The 26742-nt window shown below is 44.6% G+C and overlaps 1 protein-coding gene across 3 annotated transcripts in view; it reads right to left on the reverse strand.

Annotated features, from left to right (window-relative positions):
• Positions 1-7318, reverse strand: part of GRIA1 (glutamate ionotropic receptor AMPA type subunit 1) — a 155673-nt gene extending 148355 nt beyond the window's left edge. Inside the window, exons 1-2 of one of the 3 annotated variants that reach the window (XR_012640486.1) lie at positions 7076-7318; positions 4632-4769 (exon numbers count right to left, since the gene is read on the reverse strand). Coding sequence is in view for 2 of the 3 variants with exons in the window: in XM_074960254.1 (XP_074816355.1) it covers positions 4632-4769; positions 7076-7157 (220 nt within the window). In the remaining variant the exon portion in view is untranslated. The remainder of the gene's footprint in view (positions 1-4631; positions 4770-7075) is intronic. The other 2 variants (XM_074960254.1, XM_074960253.1) reach the window with 2 other exon arrangements.
• Between the last annotated feature and the right edge of the window lie 19424 nt (positions 7319-26742).

Genomic DNA, 26742 nt, shown 5'->3' on the forward strand with positions numbered 1-26742 from the left:
CCTGCCTCTAAAAAGGTAATTTGAGAGATAAAGAGCAAGGTACAGAAGCACTGTATGCACATGGGTGTCTCAAGCAAACAAACAAAATACTTTGTGTTTGGTTAGTCCTTTATGTATTATTATTGCTATCAAATTATCTTGGCATTATAGGTAAGAACCTAATCAAATAATGGGAGATCAGGACAGATCTCTTCTTAATTGGTTCTGCTATGTAGTTTTACAACAGAAGCTCATTCCTCTTGTTTTCATTTTCTAAAGTATCACTGATTTTATTAATAGTATTATTAGTCCGGTAGCAGTACCCATTCAGGATCACCCAATCAGCGATGGGCACTGTACCTGCACAGATGGAGAATGATATCACAAAGTATTATGGTCTGGATTTTCAGCCTCCACGCACATGCAGCTGAAAATTCATGCACTTTGCATGTGCAAACACCTGCATGCCATGCCACGAATGCGAATGCTTGTGTCCACCCTTTAAATTGCCTGGTACCTAGGCACACACAAAGACTAGACTTTGCACCAACCAAAACCCATTGGATCCAGTGGGTTATATGGGTGCAAATGCTAATACTTTTCAGGAGGTGGTTTTACTTGCAAGGGGTGGTGTGAATGAATGACAGCCACCGTCCTTGACTGACACATTAGGGATTGAACCATGCGCCTCCAGAGCAAAAAGCATGAGCTAAAAGCCATTGCTCAGTAATGTGGGGCTGTAACAACTCATATCCTTGGCACAGGGGAGATCTGTAATGCACACCCAACAGTAGGTTACTCATGCATCAATGGAGATCTAGTAGAAGCCGAGCTGAAAACTGACCTTCAGTAGGGGCAGGCTGAGTGCAAACTTCTTGTACACAACTCTGTCAGTGCCCTTTGATCCCTGACTGAAATACCTTTGTTCAGCATGGTCCTCCACTTAGCTATGCAATTGCAGCGGAGTCCTAAGTTGCAGCACTCTGCATTTCAAGGAGCCGGCATTTCACACCATTCTACCAATACCTCTCACATCTGAGCTCCAGCAGCTCCTGCTGAGCGGACACGGACAGTCAGTCCCAACACAAAGTACATGGTGGGTTTTGTGAGGTAGACAAAGCTCACTGGAGACCACAACATTAATTTCCAATTACGACCGCAGCCAGAATCTGCGCTTGGGTCTCTGAAGGGAACTGGAAAGTTCTATATAACCTTTTGGGCCACTGAATTCCAGTACAAACCCTGCTATATAATGTCACGATTTTGCCCTTTATACTAACCTCTCACTGGCATATATTTCTATTGTCGGGTGGGCTGTAACATTAGTATTCTCCCCAAATAACTGTCTCTCTGATAAAAGATACACAAATACAGCTGCTGCCATCTGAGCTGTAGGATATCTCCTTTAACTAATGACCGTGGTCAGTCCCTCATTCTCCCTGTAAACCAGCCATGTGGGGGCTATGTTACACACACTGACACAAACACAAAGCCAACACATTACCCTGTATCTTTGGGTCAGAGTTAATATGGTTATTAGAATGGGCCCAGTGAATTTTCACATGCCAGTACCGTCATTAACCACATGCATGAAATGAGAGGTTATTGGATATGAATTTAAATGACGGTCACTGGTTATTTTCATACTTCCGTAAGGCTTAGAGGATTTTTTTTAAATGTAATGTTCTTCTTCCAGGGCTAGGATAAGGGGTTTAAAGTTCTTGTAGTACATACCTTTAAGTTAACCAATGTCTCTGAGTTGGAATTATGCAACAGCATAAATGCCAAGCTCAGCTGCATCAGAAATCACAAGCTGATTGCTGTGCTGTATCGCCGCTGACTGATGGCATGGCAACCAGTTGCAACAGACAGATATTCCACCTGGTTTATTGCCTTTCGGGACATTAGATCATAATTGTCAATCCAACATCCTCACTGATGTGAAAGCTCTGTGCATCAGTACTGGTTTGATATCCCTGTTCCATCACTGGGGGTGATGGGTTACATCCTGTAGAGTGAATTGACCAGTTGTGATAACAGAGCGTATCCATCCTTACTGGGTAAAGAGTTAGACGGCAGGTAGAGTAGACCGTGTCACAAATGGTGGATGAAATGCATTTTGCAAGCTGTCCTCTTGCACCAGGCAATGTCGTTTTGCTGAAGCACATGCGGCTACCTTGTCAGCACCTCGCATGCTACCTAGCTCGGCTCCGTGCTTCTGCAGGGACCGCCGACTCTTAATACTGGTTTTGCATTTAGAATTGCCCATGAGGACACTGGTTACTGTGGCAGACTGGATTCTAGCATGAGGCAGTGCTTGCTGCAAGGGTCCGATCTATTAGTTTACTCAGGTCCCATGCTAGACTCCTTGGTACATGAAGCACCAAGGGCAGAGCATTTGGGGATGCAGGTAATTCAAGTTAGAGAAACAGTGGCATCTTCTGTATCTCCAGGGGAACAAACAATCTGTAGCTTTAATTGGTAACATGTATATTATCTTCTAAGAATGATAGGTCCACCAAGCACTTAGGGATTTTATTCACCACAAATAAAGGGATCTTCGCTCTTCCACCCTGCAGATGTCTAGGCTTGGCACTCAGGAGGGGAATTCATCAGGAGATCACAGCCTACTTTCAGGCTAGATGACTGGATTAACTCCCTTTTTGTGCCTTTAAAACAAATGCTGCTTTCCATAGCCTTGGAGAACAGACTTTGGGAAGCTTTTAATTAAAAAAAAAAATTGAGAATAAATGAAGTTGGATTGCGTGGAGCGCGTTGTCTGTCTGATCTAGGACAACGTGTCCTACATAAAACTTAAATATAACATCCAGCCAGTGAAGCTTTCCATCTCTTTGGGGGGCTAGCTCGCTTTCATTTAGCCTTTGTCAGCCCACACCCCCTGTGTACTAATGATACAGGGTTTCCTAAGTGTGAAAAGACTCATGGGCCTGCTGTCATCACTAATGGCTGTGGAGTAAACACAGTCATCGGGGACAGGTGTACAGAGGGAGGAGGACTGAAGATCAGACACAGTATTCTGTGAGACAGTCCTGCACCTGAGATCAGATTCCACAGGTCCTGCTTAGCTACCTGCTACCAGATCAGGAATGGACAATCCCAAACGCAGCCCATTATCCTCTCCTGGGTAGGTCGTATCTCCTTTGATGAATATTAGAGGGGTCTGTCTTTTTCTTATACTTTGGCAATGCTTGTTTAGCTTGTTCTGCCAATAAAGTCTCATTGAATTGACCTGAAATAGTTTTTTTTCTGGCTTGAGGGAAGCTTACCAGTTGGCTCAGAGAGGACTATTAAGGAAAATAAAAAAAATCTTTACAGTAGTCATTAGCTACTACAGTGAAAAAGTGGCCAAATTATTACCTCTTTCTCTTTTTTTTTAGCGCTGTCTGAAGAATTCCAGGATTTCAAATCTCTGTGTTTGCAGACCTCACAACAGAAACATGTAACCTTCCTTCCTCCAAAGAAACACTTTATTAATTCTTCCGCTTGTACGTACTGGATTATTTTTCCAAGAGAACATTTTTTTTCCCCTGTGCATTTCTTAGCAGAGGAGAACAGTTTGTATCCATATCAATCTGGCTAGCCACATGACTAAACTGCAGAGAGGGTGTTTCAGTGAATCAAAAGGATACTACAAACGTTAGGCAATAACAATGCACCAGGAATCACAAAAAGAAGGCTCTCTTATATCCCTCCAGTCCCTACTGCCAGTCCTTAAATACACACACGGATTGAAAGTGATGAGTATAACACTGGATCAAATGAAAGAATTCTTTGTGCATCAAGTCACAACAGGCTCTAGTCTCTCTAACAAAGCACTGGGCTGCACAATACAAAGAGGAGAGCCCTGCAGTATTCCCATTTTGAACTGTGGGTTTTTTTCCCCCATTCCTTTTGTTGTTGCTAATCCTGATATTACCTGGTGATGCATTCTTTTTTGCTCCCAACTACCGCACATAACGAGAAGCCGTCCAGTCGGCTGTGTTCTTTAGTACCGTGCAGCTAAGCCATATTCATGGTTCTGCTGTAGCAGTTCTTTTTCAGAAACACTTTAATGGTGCTGATACTTCCAGCAGAACTTGAAACCAGACCTCTCCCATTTCTCTCATTATTGGGCATGTCCCTTGTTTTAAATTCATCCTCTGTTTGCATCTAGCACCCTTTTTACAGCTGTCTGTTACTTCCACCAGAAATGCTGCCTTGCTAAACTGAGGCTAGAGAAAGAAGTGTTCATATTAAGTAACCCACTCCACGCCCAGAAGCGGGGTCTGCGTCACATCAGGGCTATGACAAACATGGGAGCGAGAACTGAAATGAAACCCCAACATGAAAAGTGTGGGAGAGATTAAGAGAGAGAGAGAAACTGCAAGATTTTTACATAGTGCTTTAAAATCATCAACAGAGAAAATATAAGACATCTCATGAACAACTGCAGAGATATCTAATGCCCAAGTCCCAAAACAAAACAAACAGAATCAGAAATCTCTTGTACAGAGTTTCTTTACATGGAGCTGATGGAGGATATCAAGTTGGGAGCAAGAGCCCCTCTACGTACGTCCCTCATTTCAGAGGAGAAACCAGCCAGGATGAAAGCCACAAAAAAGAGAGAGAGAGTGTGGAAAGCCATTACTTACAGGTGTATGTCATTTCAAAGCTGTCGCTAATATTCACAATGTCAATCTGGGGAAGCAGTTTAGGGGGTTCTGTGAGCTGAGACAATGCAAACCTAAAAGCCGCATGTTCCTGGGACTGCTGATTAGGAAATAATCCCCCTAGAGAGAAAAAACAAAACAAAGCAAAGGTCTTAAATGCATCCACATTGCAAGGCTTGCTTGTTACAACCAGTCTTTTGACAGGAAGCTACTGCTCCTGCACTCAACGAATGCTACTCGCGTGTGGCTAGACTCCATAACTTCCCAGTACGGTGAGAAACCAGGGGGTATGGGCTTAGGCATCTTTTGTAGCGTGTACCTTATGTCAGACATGTATCAAAAATATGCCAGCTCACACATTTCCCTCAGCCGGGCAGTGGCCAGGATGGGATTGAGCCAATTGATTTGGGGTAAGTCTCCTCCTGCATAAGGCTAAGGGACAAGAACTGAAGTCCTGCCAGGATACCCTTATGAGGGAGAACAGCATCTCTCTACCCCCCCGTAACCAGTGGAGAACAGCACCTCATGCAGCTCACCCGTCTGTAGGCCCACATTTGATTCTGCCCCCCGACTCACCACAAACAGCCCAATGGATTCAAATGCGCTACTTTACTCAAAGAGTAAAGTGCTACTCGGCAGGGGTAAGGCTGGCAGAATCAGACCCAGAAGGAATAATAATTGGTGGCTGGGGACTGAGGGAAGAGGAACTCCTAAGACGGTTGTTGTAAAGGCGGAGAATTAAGCCTTCTTGACAGGCCACCTGCTGCTAAGCAGGGATGAAGTTTGCTGCACTGAGAAGATCAGCATTTTGTTTTACAGGTGACAACAGACAAAGCCTGCAAGACCAGTCAGAATCTGACCATGAAGGGGTTTGCCCACGGAGATGATTGCCAGGATCCCAGGCAAGCCCTGGAATTATAGTACAAGGTAGCAAATCGGATAGTACTTGCCAGACTGGATCGGACCCAAGATCCATCTAGCCCAGCGTCCTGTCTCTGACAGTGGCCAGCATCAGCTGCCTCAGGGGAAGTTGTAAGAAACCTTGTAGTAGGCATTGATGGGATAACCTGACCCCAGGGATAGTTTGCTGCTGACCCCCAAGATTTAGAGGTCAGTTTATATTCCAGAGCATGAGGGTTTAGATTCCTTCCAAACTCTTTTTATTTTAATATTTATGGTTATACAGCTGGGTTTTCTTGCTGTCCTTACAAATGTAAAAGGGAGTCTTATTATCTTGATTTACAAGTCAGGAAATGAAGCAGAGAGAGAGAGAGTGACTAATGGAATGAAAATAAAAAGGTCTATTGATTAATTACAACTTTCCCAAGCAGACTGCTTGGAAAATCAGCAAGGAACCAGCAGCGCAGAGAGCTGCCCATTGGCAGGAAAGGCACTTTGCACATTTTCAACACAGGTTAGATCTAAGAGTGTGGAGGGGGCATTTGCGCACCAAAAAAAATTCATGCCTATGTGTTGCTGCCAAAGGAAAACCAACCTGTTAGTATGCACCCATCCATCTTTTTTTTTTAATGGGAAAAAAGCTTGAGATGTCAAATAAATTCTGAGTTGGGGGTGAGTGGCTGGGAGGGGAGGGGACGGGGAAAGCAAAGCAGCATAAACAGCAATAAATGCATCAGCTGTGCAGCTGGACTCACCCAGGAGTTGCTTTAACTCACTGGCTTAGCAAACGGTTGGCATTACAAAGAGAGGGGTGATGGAAAGAGACTTATGCACAAGGGAGAGAGAGGAGCAGAGATATGGTACCCAATTGCATATAATAAAATAATAATAAATAATAATGTGGGGGAGGGATGAGAGAAACTGTGAAATTATCGAATGGGGGAGGGCAAGAGACAAAGACATGGGGAATTGCCAGTACTAAAGGAAAGCAAGTGGCATGAAATGAAAAGAGATTTGAATGCAACATCTTCTTAGACTAGCTCTGGCCTTATTCTTTCACAACAAACAACAACAACCACCGAGATGATCTAGTGTTGTTTCCTCTGCCAGGTACTCCACCTCTAGACACGAGAAACCTTGCCAAAAATAAAATGCAATAGGTCCTTTTTTAACTACCCCGCTCCCCGTCTCTCCCCCCCCACCCCCGTCCCCCCATGCAGAGCACCAGCCCTGGTATTTTCCTTAGCAAACAAACAGGTTTTTTTGCTTCCTCCATTTCCGAGGCACTTTTTGGTGCAGGCACTGATTCCCGCCCCCCCCCCCTGGAAGAATTGCTACCTCCCTGCTATGATGATCCCTTCGGCTACCTACACAGCTCTATCCACATCAAAATCCACCTTGCATATCACACAGACACACATTCTTTCTTTGCAAGCGAAGGGAATGAATTGGTCAGATCCCCCCGCTGCTTGCCAGGGAGAGTCGCTCCCAAATAGAGCCACAGCTCCGGAGCATCTCAAACTCACCTATCTGGATATTGTTGGGGAAATTGGCCCCTAACACCGTCCCTAGGAAACTGGTGCAGAAGAAGGCAAAAATGTGCTGCATATTCCCTTTTGCATTGGCGAAAAAGAACCTCAGTTCCAAGCATAGATTTGGTTTTTTCCCCCCCCTCTCGTCTCTTTCTCTCTCTCCTCCTCCTCCTTTCTGCTCTGCCTTCTGTACTGTGCAGCTCTCTCTCTTGGAATCCGGCGTTTAGACTGCTGCCTTAACACCAACTGACAGCAGGATTAACTGAGCACTGAGAGAAAGAAAGAGAAACCCTTCCTCATCCCCCCTCCGCTCACGCACACACACACACATACACACACAGTGCCCTTCCCTCATGCTAATTTCCCTCTCCTAGTGGGAGCTCAACAGCTGGGCTAAAGCCTTTCCCCACCCCCTTGTCAGTCTCTTCCTCTGGGGTCCCCTGCATTGTCCGTTGTGGGCAGTTCACACAATGTTTCCCTAAAGTAACCTTCTTCCCCCACCTATTTTGGCACAGGGTATAAAGAACGTGCAAATCAGTAGGTGGCAAACTCCTACAGAGAAAGGTCTCAACTCTACAGTCTTAGATTGATAGCTTTTTGAGCTGAGTGACTTGGCCCTTGGGATCCAGGATCTAATCGCTACACACCGGTCACTACAGCCTAGTTCCTTAACACAATAGAGGGGGATGTACCCTGGAAATCTCCCTTGAGAGGAAAAAATAATTTCAGAGTGACAGGCAGAAGACATGCCTGAGGATGAAAAGAAGGTTCTCTTGATCTTTCCTGCTGAGTTTCCAATACCCTTTCTCTGCCCATGGTTAACCTATTCTTCCCCTTTCAGTGTGTGCTTGCTGCATTTTATTCCTGTACTCATTGTGAAGGAATTCATGCTAGCACAGTCAGGTGGGCGTGCTGGAATAGCTAGGAGGATACTGTTGCCTGAGTTATTATATGAGCCATTTTGCAGGGATTCTGTGGAAGATCTAGGCTATTTTACCATTAACAGCTTTGCTTTTTTAACCTTGGTCCAGTTTCGGATTTAGAAACATTTAGGACAAGGGGCATTTATTTTGTAAACACAAATCCATGTACCATCTAAGGGTTCCAGCCAGGATCAGGTCCCCTTTGTGCCAGGGGCTGCACATACACTAGGTGAAAGAGGACGACTGCCTTGAGGAGTTAACCGACAAGATGAACAAAGAGTCAGAGGGGAAACAGGAACCAAGAGAGGAAGCAGCTAGTCCAGCAAATCAGTGCCAGAGCCAGAAATGGAACCCAGGTATCCTGAGTCCCAGCTCAGTACCCTATTCCCAAGACCACACTGCCTTTTACATTGCAATACTGCTTATCCGGTGTGGAACAAGAGTTAAATAAAAGTACCAGAAGACAGCTGGGTTCCCTTCCAGGTAAAGGTCACAAGTCAAATTAGTTTGACCTTCTCTTCTGAAGAGATGGATGAGATTAACGTGGGGAACACGTATATTGAATATCCGAGCTTCCAGAGAGTGAGATGTATTAGGGATGGTGTACGCTGAAAAGTTACCTCGACATAGCTACATCTTGCAAGGGTGTGAAAAATCTACACCCCTGCCCGACGTAGTAAAGCCGTCCTAATCCCTGATGTAGAGAAGGCAAGGAAGATTTCTTCTGTTGACCTAGCTACTGCCTCCTGGGGAGGTGGAGTACCCACCATGAAGGGAGAAACCCTCCCATCATCTACGCTGACGTGCTACAGCAGTGCACCTGCTGGTACACCGCTACAGGGTTTTGAGTGTAGACATAACCTTTGATTGTGGAGCTGATGGAAGCCCCACCATTTGGGAGATGGCACTAGGAAATGCACTGTAGGGAGCAGTGGTGCACTGGTATGGAAAGACAGGCTGGATGATCTAATAGGCCTTCTCTATCTCCAGCTTCTGTAATAGGCCTTGTGTTGGAATTTGGTAAGGAATTAGCCTGTGATAGAACCTCCTAGAAATATTGTCATGGCATAAAGTCAGCTCACACCCATCCAGCGACGGTGGAAGCCCTCTTCCTCTCCTGCAAGATGCGCACGTTAATGCTCTTGGGGTGGAGAACCAAGGCACAGGTGAGGCATCGGAACAGACTGCAGGTAGGACAGAAGGCAGCTCCACAGACCCTCTGTGGCTACTACCTCAGCTGGCTGGCTCTGTACAGCCCCTAAGTGGTGGTTTACAGTCACCGATTCCCGTCACCTTGGGCCCAGGGACCACACCCCGAGCCTTCCCCGGGCAGAGCCCCTTGAGTAGCGGCAGCTCCATATTTCTGCTGCAGGAGGGACCTCTGCAGGCCCTACTCTAATGGGCACATTCCCCCCTAAAAGAACAGGGGGCAACTTTCGTTTTCCACAAAGCCGTTTGCACACTCCAAGTATGCCACGGGGCTTTACAAAGCAATCGGTTCAAACCCCGGCAGTCCTGGCAGTCCATAGGCAAACATGGCAGAGACTAATTATTCAACAAGATCTCACACTTGGGTTTGGGCACAGGACCCTGTGCTAATGAGAAGTTGAATATTGTTCAGGACACCACAGATCATAATCTCTCTTTGTGAGAAGAGTCCTGGGATCTTTAACTTCCTCCTGGGCAGGGAAGGACAGCAGAACAGACCAGAACATTAACGGATCACTAAGAGCGTGACCCTGTTATATGCTGAGCACTCTGGTCCCAGTCCAGCAAAGCACCCACACAGCTGATTAACTGTAACCATGGGACTAGTCCTGCTGATTTCAATGGGAGCACTCTGCTGCTTTAACAGTTAAGCCCCTGCTGCTCAAGTGCTTTGCTGAATGAAGGCCAGTGTGCTTTGCACAATCAAGCCCCAGTATCCTCGTCCTGCATCAGAATATGGTAGCACTGGGTCCTTCGCCTGTTCAGCATGCCGCTGACCTCAGTAGGACTCTATATGTGTAAACAGGGGGATTGAATTTCAGGACTGGGGCCTAAAAGGACAGCTCCTGCCTCAGTGCAAGAAAGAAGAGTTCGCTCTAGAAACTCAAGTCTCTGATTTATTTTTCCCCCAAGCCGTCCGAGATGGAGGAAACATCTGATTACTCTGGCCAGAGTGAAGGCTCACTTACAGTGATCGCTCAACTGTTTGATGGTGAGAGGCGGACGGACAAGCGGAGAGCCTACCCTGTTTGTCGCCGTTTGAGTCGCATATAACAAACTTACATCTGCAGTGTTTGGGTGGCACCTTGATCAGATTTCCATCTCTTTTTCCTGTATAGTTTAAGCACTGCTGCTCAGAAGCTAAACTAACATCCTGAAAGGTTTTACAGTTTTCTGCTTCCCACCCAAATCTTAATAGAAAACGCAGTTTTTATAATCTGAAGAGAGGCACTGAGGGATAACCAATTGCCTAGAATGCTATAGGAGGAATGCTGCATGCTTTCAAAATGTCCTAGCACATGCTGTGGTAACAGCAATAGTGTTAGTAGTAATCATAGGAATATACCAGAATAATTTGCATGTGCATTTATTAATAATGTTTCATTTGTCCACAAAGCTCGTGAAGTCCTTTACAGGCTGTATATATAAGCTGAATGACACCAACCAGAATGTAGAAATGTGGCCAATTATTTTAATATGGTATTGTTTTTCCTTTTCCATGCAGAGAGACATATTTTATCCAGAGTTCATGGTCACTAGGCTTGGAAGGCTTAGATTTTTGTCAGTAAATGATGATAAACGTTGATGATGCTGTATACACAAGCCAACGAAAAAATAGTTCCATCAATATTGATCGAAATTTAGAGATAGACCAAGTAAGAACAATGCTGCTTGGGAACTGAGTACGGTTTGACTGAAAGATATTTACTTTGTACATTTTGACATACGACGTGGACAATATGTGTTTTAACAGTTATAAAGCTTTAAGGTTTTTAATTTCAAGCTCCCCGGTCATTAAATAATTGTCTGAACCTTTCCCATTGTCTGACCACCAGAAGTTCCCACAATTGTGAACATTTAAATGGACACAAATAAAAAATGCTTAAAATAAATATTGATATTATCCATTGAAATTATATTTCAAAAAAATCAAATTCTGTCAAGCCTAATCATTACAGGGCAGCTAGGAAGCAACTAGTTATAATGAAGACAATTTACATGAACGTCTCAGAGCAGTGGTACTCGACAGCTTTTGGCTGAGGGCCAGATTCCAGTCTTGGGAAACTGCTGAAATGCTTAATACAGTGATGGGCGTGACAGATGAAGATAGAGGTAGACAGAGCTAGATCCACGATGAAATGTCACATGCCAGAAAAAGAGGATTTTACCTATTTAAATAATTATTTAGATTTGTACAACCAAATAACATGTGCTTGAGGCATCACTGGGAAAAAAATATTCAGTACCACCCTTCCTTATTTCAAGATTTTGCCTTGGCCATGACAACTCCAAAAAAAAAAAAAAAGCCATGAATGGCATCATAAGGAAATAAAATTTTATTTTTAAACTACTAAGGCCACATAGAACAGAGGTGGAACTGCAAATGGTCCAAGTTTATCATACGATGATTCACAGGGTCTCAGGGGAATGAATCTATTAGAGAGGGGAGCATCTTAGTGGGGTGTTGGGGAATTAATTAAATGGCATTAATAAAAGAACTGAGCTTCTAAATAAAGGCAAACTTTCATGTACCCTTGAGACGTTTCAAAAGAACTTAACCTGTTCAGTAAAGACACTTGTTGGATATAAATATAAAGAACACTTTCATCCTTAATCCAAACCATGCTCTTTATTCCTAACTCTTCAGAACTGTTCCTCTCATCACATTCGAGGTCTGGATTTGGTGATGCTTGGCAAAGATCTTTGTTCCTTTTTTGTAAAGGGACTGGTCAGCACACAAGAATCACACTCTGCTTACAGGACTGCAGGCTGGGAATATGCCGCTTTAATTCAATAACGTAACAGAGTGGGGGAAACCATACACCAACTAAACAGGAACTAAGGGAGGGATAGAGCATGACTTCAACACTTGGAAATATTTCACTAGGAGGGTGATGAAGCACTGGAATGGGTTACCTAGGGAGATGGTGGAATTTCCATCCTTAGAGGTTTTAAGGCCTGGCTTGACAAAGCCCTGGCTGGGATGATTTAGTTGGTGTTGGTCCTGCTTTGAGCAGGGGATTGGACTAGATGACCTCCTGAGGTCTCTTGCAACCCTAATATTCTATGATTCATTCTATTCTAGGATTCCACCCATAATATGCTGAGTAATCCAGTTAACCGCTTGACGACCACTTTACTAGAGTTACTATTGATTGTATCTAATCTTGGCAGAGTTCATTTTTTATTTGATTATAATTTTGATGGATAATACCAATGTTTAATTCTTAATCATTTTTTCTGATTTTTATCACGTTGCAGGAGATTGAGGGCGTGTGTGTCTCAGACAATAATTAATGAGAGTAGATGCTGAGCTTCGAAAAGTTAAAGCTTTATAATTGTTAAAATACAAATTTTCAACATCACATGTCAAAGTAGACAAAGTAAATATCCTTAAATTCAACTTTAATAAGTTCTCAAGCAGAATTTTCTTGCTTTGCCTATTTGGATTATTATAGATGGAAATATTTTTCATCCGTTTGTATGTGTACAGTGAAATTGACATGTACCAATAAAAATCTAATGCTTCCAAACCTAATAATATCATAAAAGGTGGGATGTGCCATGGATTGTCATCCCAAATAGAATCACTCATGGGTTTTCTGTCACACTTGTCATCCTTGGCCTGTTTTCTCTACCATCCATGCCGTCACCCTCTCAAGCACAGAATGGCCAGTCTCCAGTATTTGACCCAATGATTCCAGGCAGCAAACTAAGCAGTGGTAGCACCAGATACTTTGCTAACAAAGCCAGAAGGTCTTGTTTCCATGCAAATGTCTCAAGTTATGACAAAGGAAAGAAGAAGAAATCTCTTAGCAGATTTTTTTTTATGCCTGGATGGTTTTTGATGTGTTATATCACGCACCCATTTGTCTTTTAAGAGGCTAATTCTATCATTTCTCTGAAACATTTTTGAAACCCCTTTTATTTTGTGGTTGGGCAGACTCCATAGGAAATTTTTGATAAAAGGCAGAATGTAATTACAATGATTAATTTAAATTAAAAAAGAATCTCGCATGGCTTTCTGTAGAGCCTTGACATAAATGAATGCACATGGGGTAGTTTCATTCGAGGCACGACTTTTTCTCTTTACCTCGCTGCTCCCCTCACTTTTGTGATTCTGGATTATGCAGCTCTATGAGAAGGACAGTCTGGGAGCTCAGAGCTCTAGTGCTAAGGAGAGATACTGATGACATTCCAAATGAGAAAAGTTTGGATGGAGGAAACAGACAATAAAAGACAAGGTGACAAACAGCGGATGTTTCATTCCTGCAATGACTTTGAACCAGAGGGCCAACCCCTATTCTTGCATATTGGTTTGGCTCAGAGATGTCACCCCGGGTGCGACGTTACTGGACCATGCAGAACAGCATGTGGTGTGCCGGAAGGCCCTCTATTTTGTAGCACCATCTTACAGAAAAGTGCATGTACCGATAACTCCAACTACCTCTCCACCCGTACAATACAAATATATGCACAGTCACTGGTGTCTACACACTCAACAGCAACATCAGTGCACTGAGCTACACTCACATCCTGTGCAAATGCACACACACTTTTACGTGTGCACACCAACATATCTGCACATTCGGGTACAGAACCCAGCACACACGCAAGCAGGCAATGCAGAAATGCAAATGCACCCACAGATATAGGGCATGTCCTTCAAACTCCTTAGACTCCCACAATATTTTCAAAGGCAAATCTGTGAGCTGCAGTCAGCAGATGGATTGTTTTCAACGCTGACTAACAGTGGAGCCAAATCTTCAATTCCCTGATTCATTGCTTACTCTGTCTTTATGCAGGAAAACTCCCACTGAAGGGGAAGCAGAACAAGGACTGCAGGATCTGGTCCCATATTCCTCACACAATTCCTTTATTCCTCTTGTCCACAGTTCCATCCCCCTTCCTTCCACCCCCAGCTTTTTAACATTAGGCCTTTAGGCCAAATTTTCTAAATCCAGAGCGAGGCTGAAATGTAATTGATAAATATATTCTGAGACCCTTTAAAATGTGATATCCCCACCCCCAACAAATGCCACCGGCAGAACCCTATTGCCAGGGGAGCAGAGGGGGCATTTGACATCACAGAGGTTCCCCCCTCCAGCACTGAAACCAGAGGGAAGAATTTCAGGGCTAGCAGTGGACTGTGGGGCTTTGAAACACAGGACCCTTTCTTTTGCTTGTGCCTACTGCTTGCCCAGAAGGTACGGTCAACATCATTTCCTGCCCATTTAAGGGTGATCTGGCTCCCACTAAAGTTAGTTAATGGGAGTCTTTCACTACAATGGGAATGAGATGGGGCCTCCGATCCCTGAACCAGGGCTCTTTAGTCATGGGTTGAAGGGTCTCTTCTTTAGCCCATCATTGTCAAATGGACACTGTAGGAAAAGAAAATAGCAAAATGAAGAGCTCTGCTATTCCAGGAACAATCCAAACCCATGAAAGGAAGTCCACACCCTACCACTTTCCTGAACACACTCCAGCACCTCCAGCTTATGATGAGCAGCTTGCTACCCAGATGCTGATCTCACTGGTGCCCCTGAAGCCAATCTCTTATGAAGAATTAATTTTTCTAGTATTGACTCACTAAAATATGGAGCTACAGAACTGGGGAACCTTTAAATTACAATGCAGATTGATACCTAAGTTACCCTTCCTCTCCTGCTCAGCACCAGAGATCAGGGCAGCTCGTTTTGAAATGGTGCCTAGCAGCATCACTGGCATGACTGCAGCCCCATCAAGGCACTAATGACTTGAGACCACATGATATTACTCCATACACATTGTATGGGGCACTAGGCCAGTGAAGTATTTGCAAACTGAATACTGGAAGACACTGGCTTGCTGCATGAGCTGCATAAAAATGCTTCTGCCATCATTATGATCCACTTATTACCATATTTATAAGAAATACTGTCTTGCTTTCCATGGGATAATTAAGTAAATAAATAGACTAGAAGATGAACATGTCAGTCAAACTGGCACCTGTGCTGCCGTGACAGTCTGAAGCGGGACGCTCATGAAAACAGCAGCTGGTAAACAGACATGAAACTTGGGTGCCAAGGGCCAGCTGACTATAAGTGTTAGAGAGTGAAGGGCCTTCACTGCCATGGAAACTGCCAGAAAGTTCAAAATGAATAGAGGCCTTCAGTAAACGAGGGTCTGAGGTGTGTCTGGGCTCAGCAAAGGGCACAACCTGTCCATGTACCACCAGCGAAGCATGGGCATCCCATGCTACCAGCTCAGAATGGTAGAGTTTATACATTCCCTTTGCACGGGTACAGAGGCCATGGAGTTTCAGTCCCTGGTCACACTTCATACAAACTATCCCACCCCCCGATGGCCTGCAAAGTGGTTCCACTTTCTTGTGGTACTCTGGCAATTTGGCTTTGAGCTGCCATTGGGAAGAGGTGGACAGCAATACACAAAGAAAATGAACCAAACTTTGAGTTTTCAAACCCCCCAAATAGCTGCCATTCCTCCACTGGGAGGGTGTCATGGCTAGTTTATATACATTACATTGGCCTTTTTGTAAAATGTATATCCCTAGAGCATGGCCCATGCATTCATTTACTATGCTTTAATTTGACGGATATTCTAGTACCAAAAGAGAAGGCTTGTCCCAGGCTCTGGCACTGAGACACCCTCAATTCCTCCCAGTTCACAATACTCCAGAAGCAGTAAAGTTTAGGCACAAGCTAAACCATTCCACAGATTCCCCCCTTACTTGCCCAGATTCTCACAAATGTCTCTCATAAAATTGAATGTTAAACAATTCTGTTTTGGACCAAAGTTGGGGAGCGAATTCCAAAGGCAAGGGGCCTGATCTTGCAAGCATCTTTGGAAGCCTCACTGCCTTCTGCTCCAAAAGCAAGGGGTTTCTTTCACCTGGCCTTCTCTAATATACTACATACCAACATGTATATTCAAACAAAAACACACACAACAATTACCGCAACAAGACACTCCTCTGCTCACATTCCTCCCTCTAGGGAGTGGGTGAGAGAACAACCAACATGTGGCAGATGTTAGTCACATTGGTTAATTCACTACTGGAAGACACCCAGACACTATAATGACAAATGCAGTACAAGAACCTATATAAAATGGAATAGTTCCCTGGGTATTTGGGATGTGCCCTCCACACAGACTTTTGTCTTAAGCCCTCCTGAGCCACCATCTTCAATATCAGCGAACCTATTATTTGATTATTCATAAAGTGCCATTAATGTGCTTGATGCTTTACTGACAAATGAAGGACAAAGTTCCATGCCTCATGGAGCTCCCGGTCATACTCCCATTGACTTCAGTAGGACTCTGCATGTTAGTGACTCTATTAATGGGAATAACAGTTTGCAGGGTCAGGCCCTAGAAAGACAGCAGCTGAGAGAAGGGGGTAGAGCGAAGGGAGGCCAAAGGCAGCAGCAATGAGCGCGCAAGATCGCTTAGGTTAATAACGCACATGTCTTGAGTTATGCAGTTCTCCTCCATCCGTTTTTCCCTTAACCTCCAGACCAGCCCTCACCATCCATTACTGGACTGCCCTCCTTTTCCAGCTGGTGGATTGCTGGAATGTGGGGGCTCTGACATGGGAAAGGAGATAGTGGGGATGGAAACACTGAACCCTAAATCAATGGCTTCATCAGGGCTAGGTGTTTGCTGGAGCTGGCTCTTATAGGAAGGTGGTACCGTATCCACACATACAGAGAGGTCATGGTTCTTTGCCTTACTAACTTTGCTGTGGTGTGCTGTTCCAAAGACCTATGGTGGAACCACTGCTAATTGGGCAGATGGGAGTTTTACACATGAGGGCTAAATATCTCTGTAAATCTGCCTCTCAGTCCCCCTGTCCCAGGATGGAGCATATTACTCCCACTGAGGTCAACTTTAACTTCTTCTCACTTTCTCTCCGATATCTGCCCTCTCTTGATGGCATCAGACCGGGCAGCAGATTTATCTTTGAACGCACCAGAATAACTCAGACCACCAGGGTTTGGGATGCAGACTGTAGTATCACCACTGGTAAGCTGTAATGCTTTCGACTATTACTGCAGAATGCTATAGTGCTTTTTCAATAAAGGAGGAGAGATTGATGTATAGGCCAGGTGAAAGCAGATCGGCATGCCCACTTTGTCATCTGGATGGTACCACAGTGCCATGATATGATTTAGGTGCAGAAGCTAGCATTATGGATATTGTGCACCTCTGGAGGAATCCACAGTGCACATCCGATAGCATGATTTGCCCCTTTTTCTGTTAAACCAACTGTCAATTTGTTTCCCCCTTATGGGTTTGACACGGTCAGTCAGGGGTATCTCAGAGCAGACTCAACCTGATGTAAACATAGGATAGCTGGTACATCTACTCTGTATTATTAAAACCTCCAGAGGCTCACTGGAGGAGGCAGAAATTATTGGTAATGTTAGAGTTATGGTGGGTCCATTGGCACCTGAATACATAATACTCTTTAGATTATTGCTACAGATTGCATTGCCTTGTCATTTTCTGGTTGAATGGAAAAACAAATAAAGTATACAAAATTTGCTGAAAATGTGTGGTAAGAGGATTAAATATTTATTGTGAAAATGTCAGGTCCAGGGTGTTTCACCTAATCAGAAATCCTTGTTATCAATAGCCCTGTCAAACGCTCAGATAAACTGGAAAGTTTCCGGTCCCACAAAGTTCCCAAAACATTGTGCATGCTTTGGGTGAAGTCAAATAATGAGAGAGATGGTTATGTTGTTTAATATGGATATATGAATCAACCTTTGTTTCTAATTCAGAGCATAGGAACCAAGCAGAGCAGAAAACAAACGTGAAAGGAGAAAGATAAAAGGATGCTGATTTGGGCAGGGAAGAGGGAGGAAGCAGCAACAGCAAACAGCCTTGCACAGATACCATCATGACCATCTGGCTTAGAGTTTCCCATGCTGCTTTGCAAACGGCCACGATAAATAAACACAGAGGCTGCACATTGGGGTGACTGATCTTGGCCCTTCTAATAGTCAAAGGAATCAAAGCTTTGAACTGGAGTAACCAAGGCAAGACAAAGAAATATCAATTTTCAGTCCATGCAGTGCTCTCTGCTATAATTGAATCCTTGTTATCATCAGTTGGGAGCTGGGGGTGGAAGGTGGGGCGAGGAGAGGGAAAACTGGCAAGCAAAAGAGAAAAATCCTCTTGAATGTTCAATGCGTTTTTGTCACTGCCACAATCAACACAGATGTGTATATCCTTTTCCTCTGTCCACGTAATTTCTATTTTCTCTCTCATAGGAACATAGGAATTGCCTTACTGGATCAGACCAGACTCTGACTCTCTCTCTCTCTCATAGCAGAGACAGATAAAGTGCCTTTTAAATCAATGGAGCTGTGCTGATTTACAGTTGCTGGGCATCTGGCCCACGGTATGTGGTGCAATGATTGATATATGATATGAATCTGTCTAAACATTTTCTGGGTTGGATTTTCACATGTGCTTAGCATTGTCCAGCTCTGAATGCATATGAACATTCCACCCGGACGGACATATGTATTTATTTTGATTTATAAAATGTGCTCTATTGCTGGACACACGTATGAAAAAAATAATAGAACATTCAGCTTTTAAAGCCAAAGAGTCAAAGAAACATCCCCCCTCACCTAAATACCCTGCCCTAATGAAATTACCCACAGCTTCTCCCACTGCCCATCCCCAGCCAAAGCCAGTGACAAGTCCGCATGCCATAACCCAAATCCAACGCCAGGATTGCTGTGTCCAGTTCTAGTGTTACTGGGATTGCCGTTCTGCCTGGAAGGGGCCTAACAAGACTGTTGCAGGGAACCCCTGCCCCGGGGGAGGTGTGGGGAAATGCCTCAATGTTTTTGCACGCTATTCGAGTCCACGCAGCAGTTTGTCTTGGACCCCGAAGAGCTCAGTCACAGGGACAGGCGGGAGAGATGAGACAGTCCAGCCCCTGTCAATGTGTATGTTTACAGAGGAGTCTGATATTCACAGATCCTCTCCGATAGATGTTCATCAGGATTTTTGTACGAGACTTCAGTTAAGCATTCTGCACAACATAAATGGACATCAGTGCTGTGTTGTGGAGAAAGCACTTGACTTTTGGGGTTTTATCCTGTCATGTGAGCAGGCACGAAGTGAAAGAATGGAACCCAAACTTCGTGTGACTAGATGTGCTGGAAAGGTTACAAACCAGTAGTGCTACTCTTAATTACAAGGCACTGAATCCTAGCCCAAACGATGACAGACGATGATCAAGACACAAGCACTGCAAACACAGTGTCAGACGCGCAGACTTCGAATCATAAAGAAGAGCAAATGAGAGATTTTCAAGTATATGTAGGTGCTACAATTTCTTCGTAGACTGTATACATCTAAGTGTTCTTACCACAGATCTGTCCTGGAACTGATAGATTGCTAGTTGGTGAAAGCATAATTCACTATGTTTACTTATTTACTTCAAAGTAAGTGGTACTCTTAGGCTCCTGGGACCTAACCGCACAATTACTGCAGCATTTAAGATCTTCAATAGAACATGTCAGTTACCCGGCTCCCAGTCTGCCTCGTAAAAGCAACAACACCAATCCATCAGGGGTGAGTGAGATAGGAAAGGATGGTTACTCCCATTATACAGAAGGGGACCGGAAGTATAGACAGAAGAAGTGACTCTCTCAAGGTCACAGTGTCTTGTCGCAGCGCCAGGAATTAAACTCATGTCATCCTGCAGCCCAGGTTCCTGCCCTTACCACAAGCCATACTGCAAACACTAATGGTGAGGAATTTTGCTGTGTATGCAGTGATCGCGTATTACCCACTTGCCTTGAAATCAGCCCTTCTTATAAAAATAGATATTCCTGTCCTTAGCACAATTACTGCAAACCATACACCGTCTAAAAGCAAAGCATGGAACTGCAATCATTTGGAAGGGATCCATCTGAATATGCCGCTGTTTATAAAAATGAATAATGAATTTGCCACCAACTCTGTATTTTGGAAGCTCCCTTAAGATCCACAGAGCTAACCCAGCCCCAGTTCCTTGTAGGTATTATAATACCATCTCTTATAGATGAAAAAGCAGGTTGTACGTCACCACTTGCCAGGGATTCACCTTCAGATGATAATTCCTGTGTTGGGGAAATAAAAACTAAATGAAAACATGGGTGCTTAGACCTAGAGACTTGCTTGTCAGTTAACTAGAACCTGCCTTATTTCTCTCCATCTGTCCACAGTGCAAATTACAGGCTACACTCTTCTACATGTCTCCTTCCCTTCCTCACTGCCTCCAAGAGAAGGAAGAAATTAAAACTGTATAGCTAGCATGCTGAAGGTCTCATTTATCAAAGTAGTCCTTAAGGTAAAGGGTAGGAGAACTTTGATTGTTACACATTTTAAATCTTTGCCTAAGGCCTCCCTTGCAGCCATAGATTTTTAGCTGGCACCCATTTCACGTCACCTCATTGATTTCTTCTTCCTCCGAATAGCTGGTCCATTGGTGTTGTGTTGTAAACTCTCTAATGATCTATCTGGTAATCTGTTCTTCCTGCTCCAGCTTTTGCAGGGAAGCATGTTTCCCAAAAGCTGTGATTAGGAAATGTCACCGTGGTAACAGTTTGAATACTCTGACTCTCTATTCCCCTCCACCCCCACCCAACCTCTTAGTTTCTAAAGCCTTGTTTTCTACATCGGGACAGAAACTGCAAAGGAAGATGGTTTGTGCTGTACATCATATTGTGACAAAAGCAGATGCCTCAAAAGATCCCCATAATCATGAATAACTCCTTGGGCATTTGCTGTGTAATAACACCAGTCCTGCTGAACTCAACTGGATATTACTGTGGCTATCAGAAGCCCTTCTTGTCTTGAACAGCCAAGCAAGCCAAGTACTGCAAAATGGTGTTTTGATGCAGTGAGGAACCAAGGCTACCAGTGCAACAGCTATTCGCAAAAGAGAGCTTCCGAACCAAAGTATAATTCTTAGACTCAATCCAATGCAGTTTTAACCACCGATCTCCCATTAGTGCTATAATGAGAGTGTAATGTATACACATGTCTTGGCTTTCCTTCTCGTATTCCACCAGCCAAAGCAGTGTTTTCAGAGGAGGATTTGACTTTTTTTAGGCTTATGTTAATAAGAGAGAGCTTCTCCCTTATCATGATTTCTGCCATACATTGCAAAAGGTCAGAGCTGTCCATCCGAGAGCTGAAAAGCCAATTTGCTTTGGATCTGATGCAAGGCATCTCACAGTTCTCAGAATTTACAATGCTCCTGGAAGAGCCATTTCTTATTTATTTTATTTGAGTTCAGCAATGCAGGAGATATCTGAGCCATTTCAGAGAGGGGCTGCTCTGCAGTCTCAGTCTCTTCTAGGAAAGATGCAAGCAGACCCCAGGGAACTAGGAACCAGAGCAGTGATATAGACTGGACATCTCCCTTTGATGTAGGGAGTCACTGAGGTTTCAGAATCACTTAGGAGATTTAAACACCATTTCTCATGTGTCACCCAAATCCCATAAGTAGCTTTGAAAATATCAGGCAACAAGGCTTTGGGGCTGTAAAAATGAGCCCTAGCAGGTGAGAATCTCACCCACCCATTGGCTTTCAACTGGGGGCCAAAACTGATGAGAAATGTTTTGGAAAAATGCGTAAGCTTTGAAGAAATTTCAAATTTTTGAAAAATGTCAACCCATTCTATTGAGCAGCTCCCTTTCTTCCCCCAGACATCCTTGTACACGTTGCTGAGACTTAAAGGACAGAATGGGCCCCAAGAAGCCAGATGCTTCTCCCGAGGATTATAACCAGACCTCTAGAAGGCCCTGCAGAGTGGGCGGGCATAAATTCCTCCTTCCGCAGCTGCTCTGGGACTGAAAGAAACTGAGTGTACCTGCCTTATGACTGTGTTACCTTGAACAAACCCTTTAAGGTAACTGTAAGAAAGGCTTGTCAGAAGTGAGAGTCCTGAGAGGCCTCTTAAGCACAGAAGCCCGAGGCTGGCACTTTGTAATACATGGGCCAATTTCTATTTTAACCGTTTCTTTTCCTGGGCCGCATGTTTGTGTGCTGCATGAAGTAGAGCATACAGATTGTGACTCAGGGCTGGGTGGCTGCTTGCCGGGACTCAAAACACAAATCCCAAGAAGATGCTTTTTTGTCTCCCCAGAAATCATCTCTGTTTGTCAGGCTTGCACACTCCATAATGTTATCTAGTGCCGTTGTAATTCTGGATAATAGGTTCAGCTCAGAAAAAAGACATTTTCTTTTAGGTCAGTCGCCGACATTGATATTTACAAATTATCACTCAGCCCCATCACTCCATCAATTATGACCCAATACCAGGCTTCAGTGATATAAAAAACTCTTAAGACAGATGTTCAGATGTCTCCTAGCATCCTCATATGTACAATAAGCAATAGGAATTGCCAGTCTTCCTTATCAGAATTGTTAATGTCTTGGTCATGCTAGAGCTTTCTCTAATTCAAGGCTTAACAGCACCACAGAGATGCTTATATTCAAATAGCTTTTCTGCTTCAGATTTCCTTTCAGTTATGTGGAAAGGTAACTCAGCGTTCAAGCCTGGTTGTCCCTTTAACTGAACCCCAGCAGAATTAATAATGATACTTTGCACTTATTCTGCATAGCGCTTCTCACGCAGGGATCTCGAAAACATTTCACAAAGATGGGCAAATATTATCATCTCCATTTTACAGATGGACAATCAGAGGCTTGCAGAAATGGAGTGACTTGCTCAAAGTCACTCAGGAAGACAGTGGAAAAGCTTGGAACAGAACCTAGGCTGCTTCCGTCACAATGGGCTGACCCTCCACGGGTCTTACTTGGCCCCGTAGGTAAGAGGGAGTAAAGCATCCCTTTCTCCTGGGTTTGGCTCCACAGATTGTGACGGAGGGTGTGGTGGGAAGAGAACGAACTATTCACCCAATACTCCCTGCTGTGAGCAAATGGTTGGGGAAAGGGCTGGGAGTAGCTGGAGCCCTGGCTCTTCTTCTTGCAGCTCATAGGCCAGCAGGGACGGGTGAGTTGGGCAGTGTGGTCACCCTGGGCGCCAACTTCCAGGGGATGCTGTGCCACTGGCTTTTTTTTTTCTTTTCATTCCACTCTGATTGGCTGAACTTTTAATTTTTGGCTCCACCACTGGGGCGGGTGAGAATGGCTGGGGACATTCCAGCTGGCCAGAGTAGCTTGCTGGTTACACAGGGGGGAGTTTGTTGCCTCATGAAAAGGGATGAAGCTGCTTACGACCTTCCCAGAACAAGATGGAGAACAGGGGAGGAGTGGTGACCGAGTCATAATTTGTTCTCTGCTGTGGTCCTGGGGCAGGGCAGCCATGCGCCCACCCTGACTCCAGGCAGATTGTCAGGGTATGAGCTAGTGCTGTGAAGTAAGCGAGCCATAAGCACTTAGATCAATGCCAATTCCCCATTCCAGGAGTCAGCCGTCTCCACCCTGACTCCAGTAAGATGAGGAACCAAAACAATTTTTCCTTCATCTTGACTCAATTATGCTATCTATTTTTAAGGCTACCTTTGTTCTTCACCAAAAACCATGATTTTCCCATGATCTCCATGCTTAAAAAAAGAAAAGGAGTACTTGTGGCACCTTAGAGACTAACCAATTTATTTGAGCATGAGCTTTCGTGAGCTACAGCTCACTTCATCGGATGCATACTGTGGAAACTGCAGAAGACATTATATACACAGAGACCATGAAACAATACCTCCTCCCACCCCACTCTCCTGCTGGTAATAGCTTATCTAAAGTGATCATCAAGTTGGGCCATTTCCAGCACAAATCCAGGTTTTCTCACCCTCCGCCCCCCCACACACAAACTCACTCTCCTGCTGGTAATAGCCCATCCAAAGTGACCACTCTCTTCACAATGTGTATGATAATCAAGGTGGGCCATTTCCTGCACAAATCCAGGTTCTCTCACCCCCTCACCCCCCTCCAAAAACCACACACACAAACTCACTCTCCTGCTGGTAATAGCCTATCCAAAGTGACCACTCTCCTTACACCCTGCATGAAAATCAAGGTGGGCCATTTCCAACACAAATACAGGTTTTCTCACTCCCCCACCCCCATACACACACAAACTCACTTTCCTGCTGGTAATAGCTTATCCAAAGTGACCACTCTCCTTACAATGTGTATGAAAATCAAGGTGGGCCATTTCCAACATAAATCCAAGTTTAACCAGAACGTCTGGGGGGGGGGTAGGAAAAAACAAGGGGAAATAGGCTACCTTGCATAATGACTTAGCCACTCCCAGTCTCTATTTAAGCCTAAATTAATAGTATCCAATTTGCAAATGAATTCCAATTCAGCAGTTTCTCGCTGGAGTCTGGATTTGAAGTTTTTTTGTTGTAAGATAGCGACCTTCATGTCTGTGATTGCGTGACCAGAGAGATTGAAGTGTTCTCCGACTGGTTTATGAATGTTATAATTCTTGACATCTGATTTGTGTCCATTTATTCTTTTACGTAGAGACTGTCCAGTTTGACCAATGTACATGGCAGAGGGGCATTGCTGGCACATGATGGCATATATCACATTGGTGGATGTGCAGGTGAATGAGCCTCTGATAGCGTGGCTGATGTTCTTAGGCCCTGTGATGGTGTCCCCTGAATAGATATGTGGGCACAGTTGGCAACGGGCTTTGTTGCAAGGATAGGTTCCTGGGTTAGTGGTTCTGTTGTGTGGTATGTGGTTGTTGGTGAGTATTTGCTTCAGGTTGGGGGGCTGTGCTGGAAATGGCCCACCTTGATTATCATACACATTGTAAAGAGAGTGGTCACTTTGGATGGGCTATTACCAGCAGGAGAGTGAGTTTGTGTGTGGGGGGGGTGGAGGGTGAGAAAACCTGGATTTGTGCTGGAAATGGCCCAACTTGATGATCACTTTAGATAAGCTATTACCAGCAGGAGAGTGGGGTGGGAGGAGGTATTGTTTCATGGCCTCTGTGTATATAATGTCTTCTGCAGTTTCCACAGTATGCATCCGATGAAGTGAGCTGTAGCTCACGAAAGCTCATGCTCAAATAAATTGGTTAGTCTCTAAGGTGCCACAAGTCCTCCTTTTCTTTTTGCGAATACAGACTAACACGGCTGCTACTCTGAAACCATGCTTAAAAAAATACATCTCAACCATCGTTAACATTTCGGGCCTTTTTCACATGGGTGGGTGGGTGTGAGGATGCTCTAACAGCTAAACCGGTTACACAGAGAACTTTGAGAGCAGCCGACATGAGCTGCACGAGCAATTGAGCCAGAACAGAAACTCAGAATTAGGGCTAGTGATTCGTCACAGGGATCATGGATTTCTGATGTGCTTGAGCTGCTCCTTCTAGCTTTATAGAAACTGACGATGGGAAGAAGAGTTGCCCGGCAGTGAGCAGTGCTCTTGCCGTCACACTCCTGCACTGCTGCTCCAGGATTGAAAAGGCCAGCATTGACACTGCTGTTTTAAAGGTTATTAAATGTGTTAAGCTGTTTTCGGGGTGTGGTGGAGGATACGTACATTTCATATGACCCATGACTTTGGGCATTTTTCTCTACTATAATTTCAGGATTTTTGCCTTTTCTCCCATAATCAAATTCTGGCCTTTCATATAACCTACCCTGCTGAATCCCTGGCTCTGATTACTGGGCCCGATTCTCCTCTTACTTACATTAGTGTGAATCAGGACTAACTCCACTGAAGCCAGTGAAGCTACACCAATGTAAAGCAAGTTTGACTGAGAGGAGAACCAAGTCTATTCGAGTCTGTACAGACATTATTTAATATCGGAGGCTGTCCTGGGACGCATCACTCACCACTTGTGGCGCATCCCGCTGGTCAGTCTGGGATTAGCTCGTTCAGTTGACGCCTTCTTCCACAGTTCGCACACCGTCACTCTAACTGTCTGGCCTGCAGCCCCCTCTCCATTTCAGGAACTGCAGCATCCTCTCCATGACTCAGCCCTCCAGCTAGGTCAGTCAAAGTTCCCCCTTCTGGGGTATAGTTCCTCTGCAGTCCTAGGCAGTCTTCCCACTCACTACCTCAGCGCCACTTGCTGGAAGGGGAACCTCGGCCCACCCTCTTTTCCAGGTTCCAGCCCAGAGACCCTGAGCTCAGGAGTCTGGGCTTTCTCTCTCTAGTCTTACTGCTCTTTCTCTGGGTTGCTTCCTACCAGTGGTTCCCCTTTTCTTGCAGGGTCTACCAGTTCCAAAACCTCCTCCCTCTTCCGAGCCAACACACCCTGGGGTCTCCAAACACTCCTCCCCTTCTCCTGGGAGTGTCTGCCCTTTCCCAGTGGCTCTCACTGCTTCCAATTTCCTATCTTTATATGTCCTGCCCAGCTTATTCCTCCACAGCTGGGCTCTCTCACCCACTCAGGGGATTACTTGCCTGCCTGATTCCCCTCAGCTGTGGCCTGTCAGGTTAATTTGCCTCCTTCTTGGCCCTCGTTAACCCTAGCAGTGAGTGTGTGTGTGGGAACACCCCATCACAGAGGAATACCAGGCACCCAC

This window comes from Natator depressus, chromosome 8 (genome assembly GCF_965152275.1).
Source record: "Natator depressus isolate rNatDep1 chromosome 8, rNatDep2.hap1, whole genome shotgun sequence".
Taxonomy (NCBI): domain Eukaryota; kingdom Metazoa; phylum Chordata; order Testudines; family Cheloniidae; genus Natator; species Natator depressus.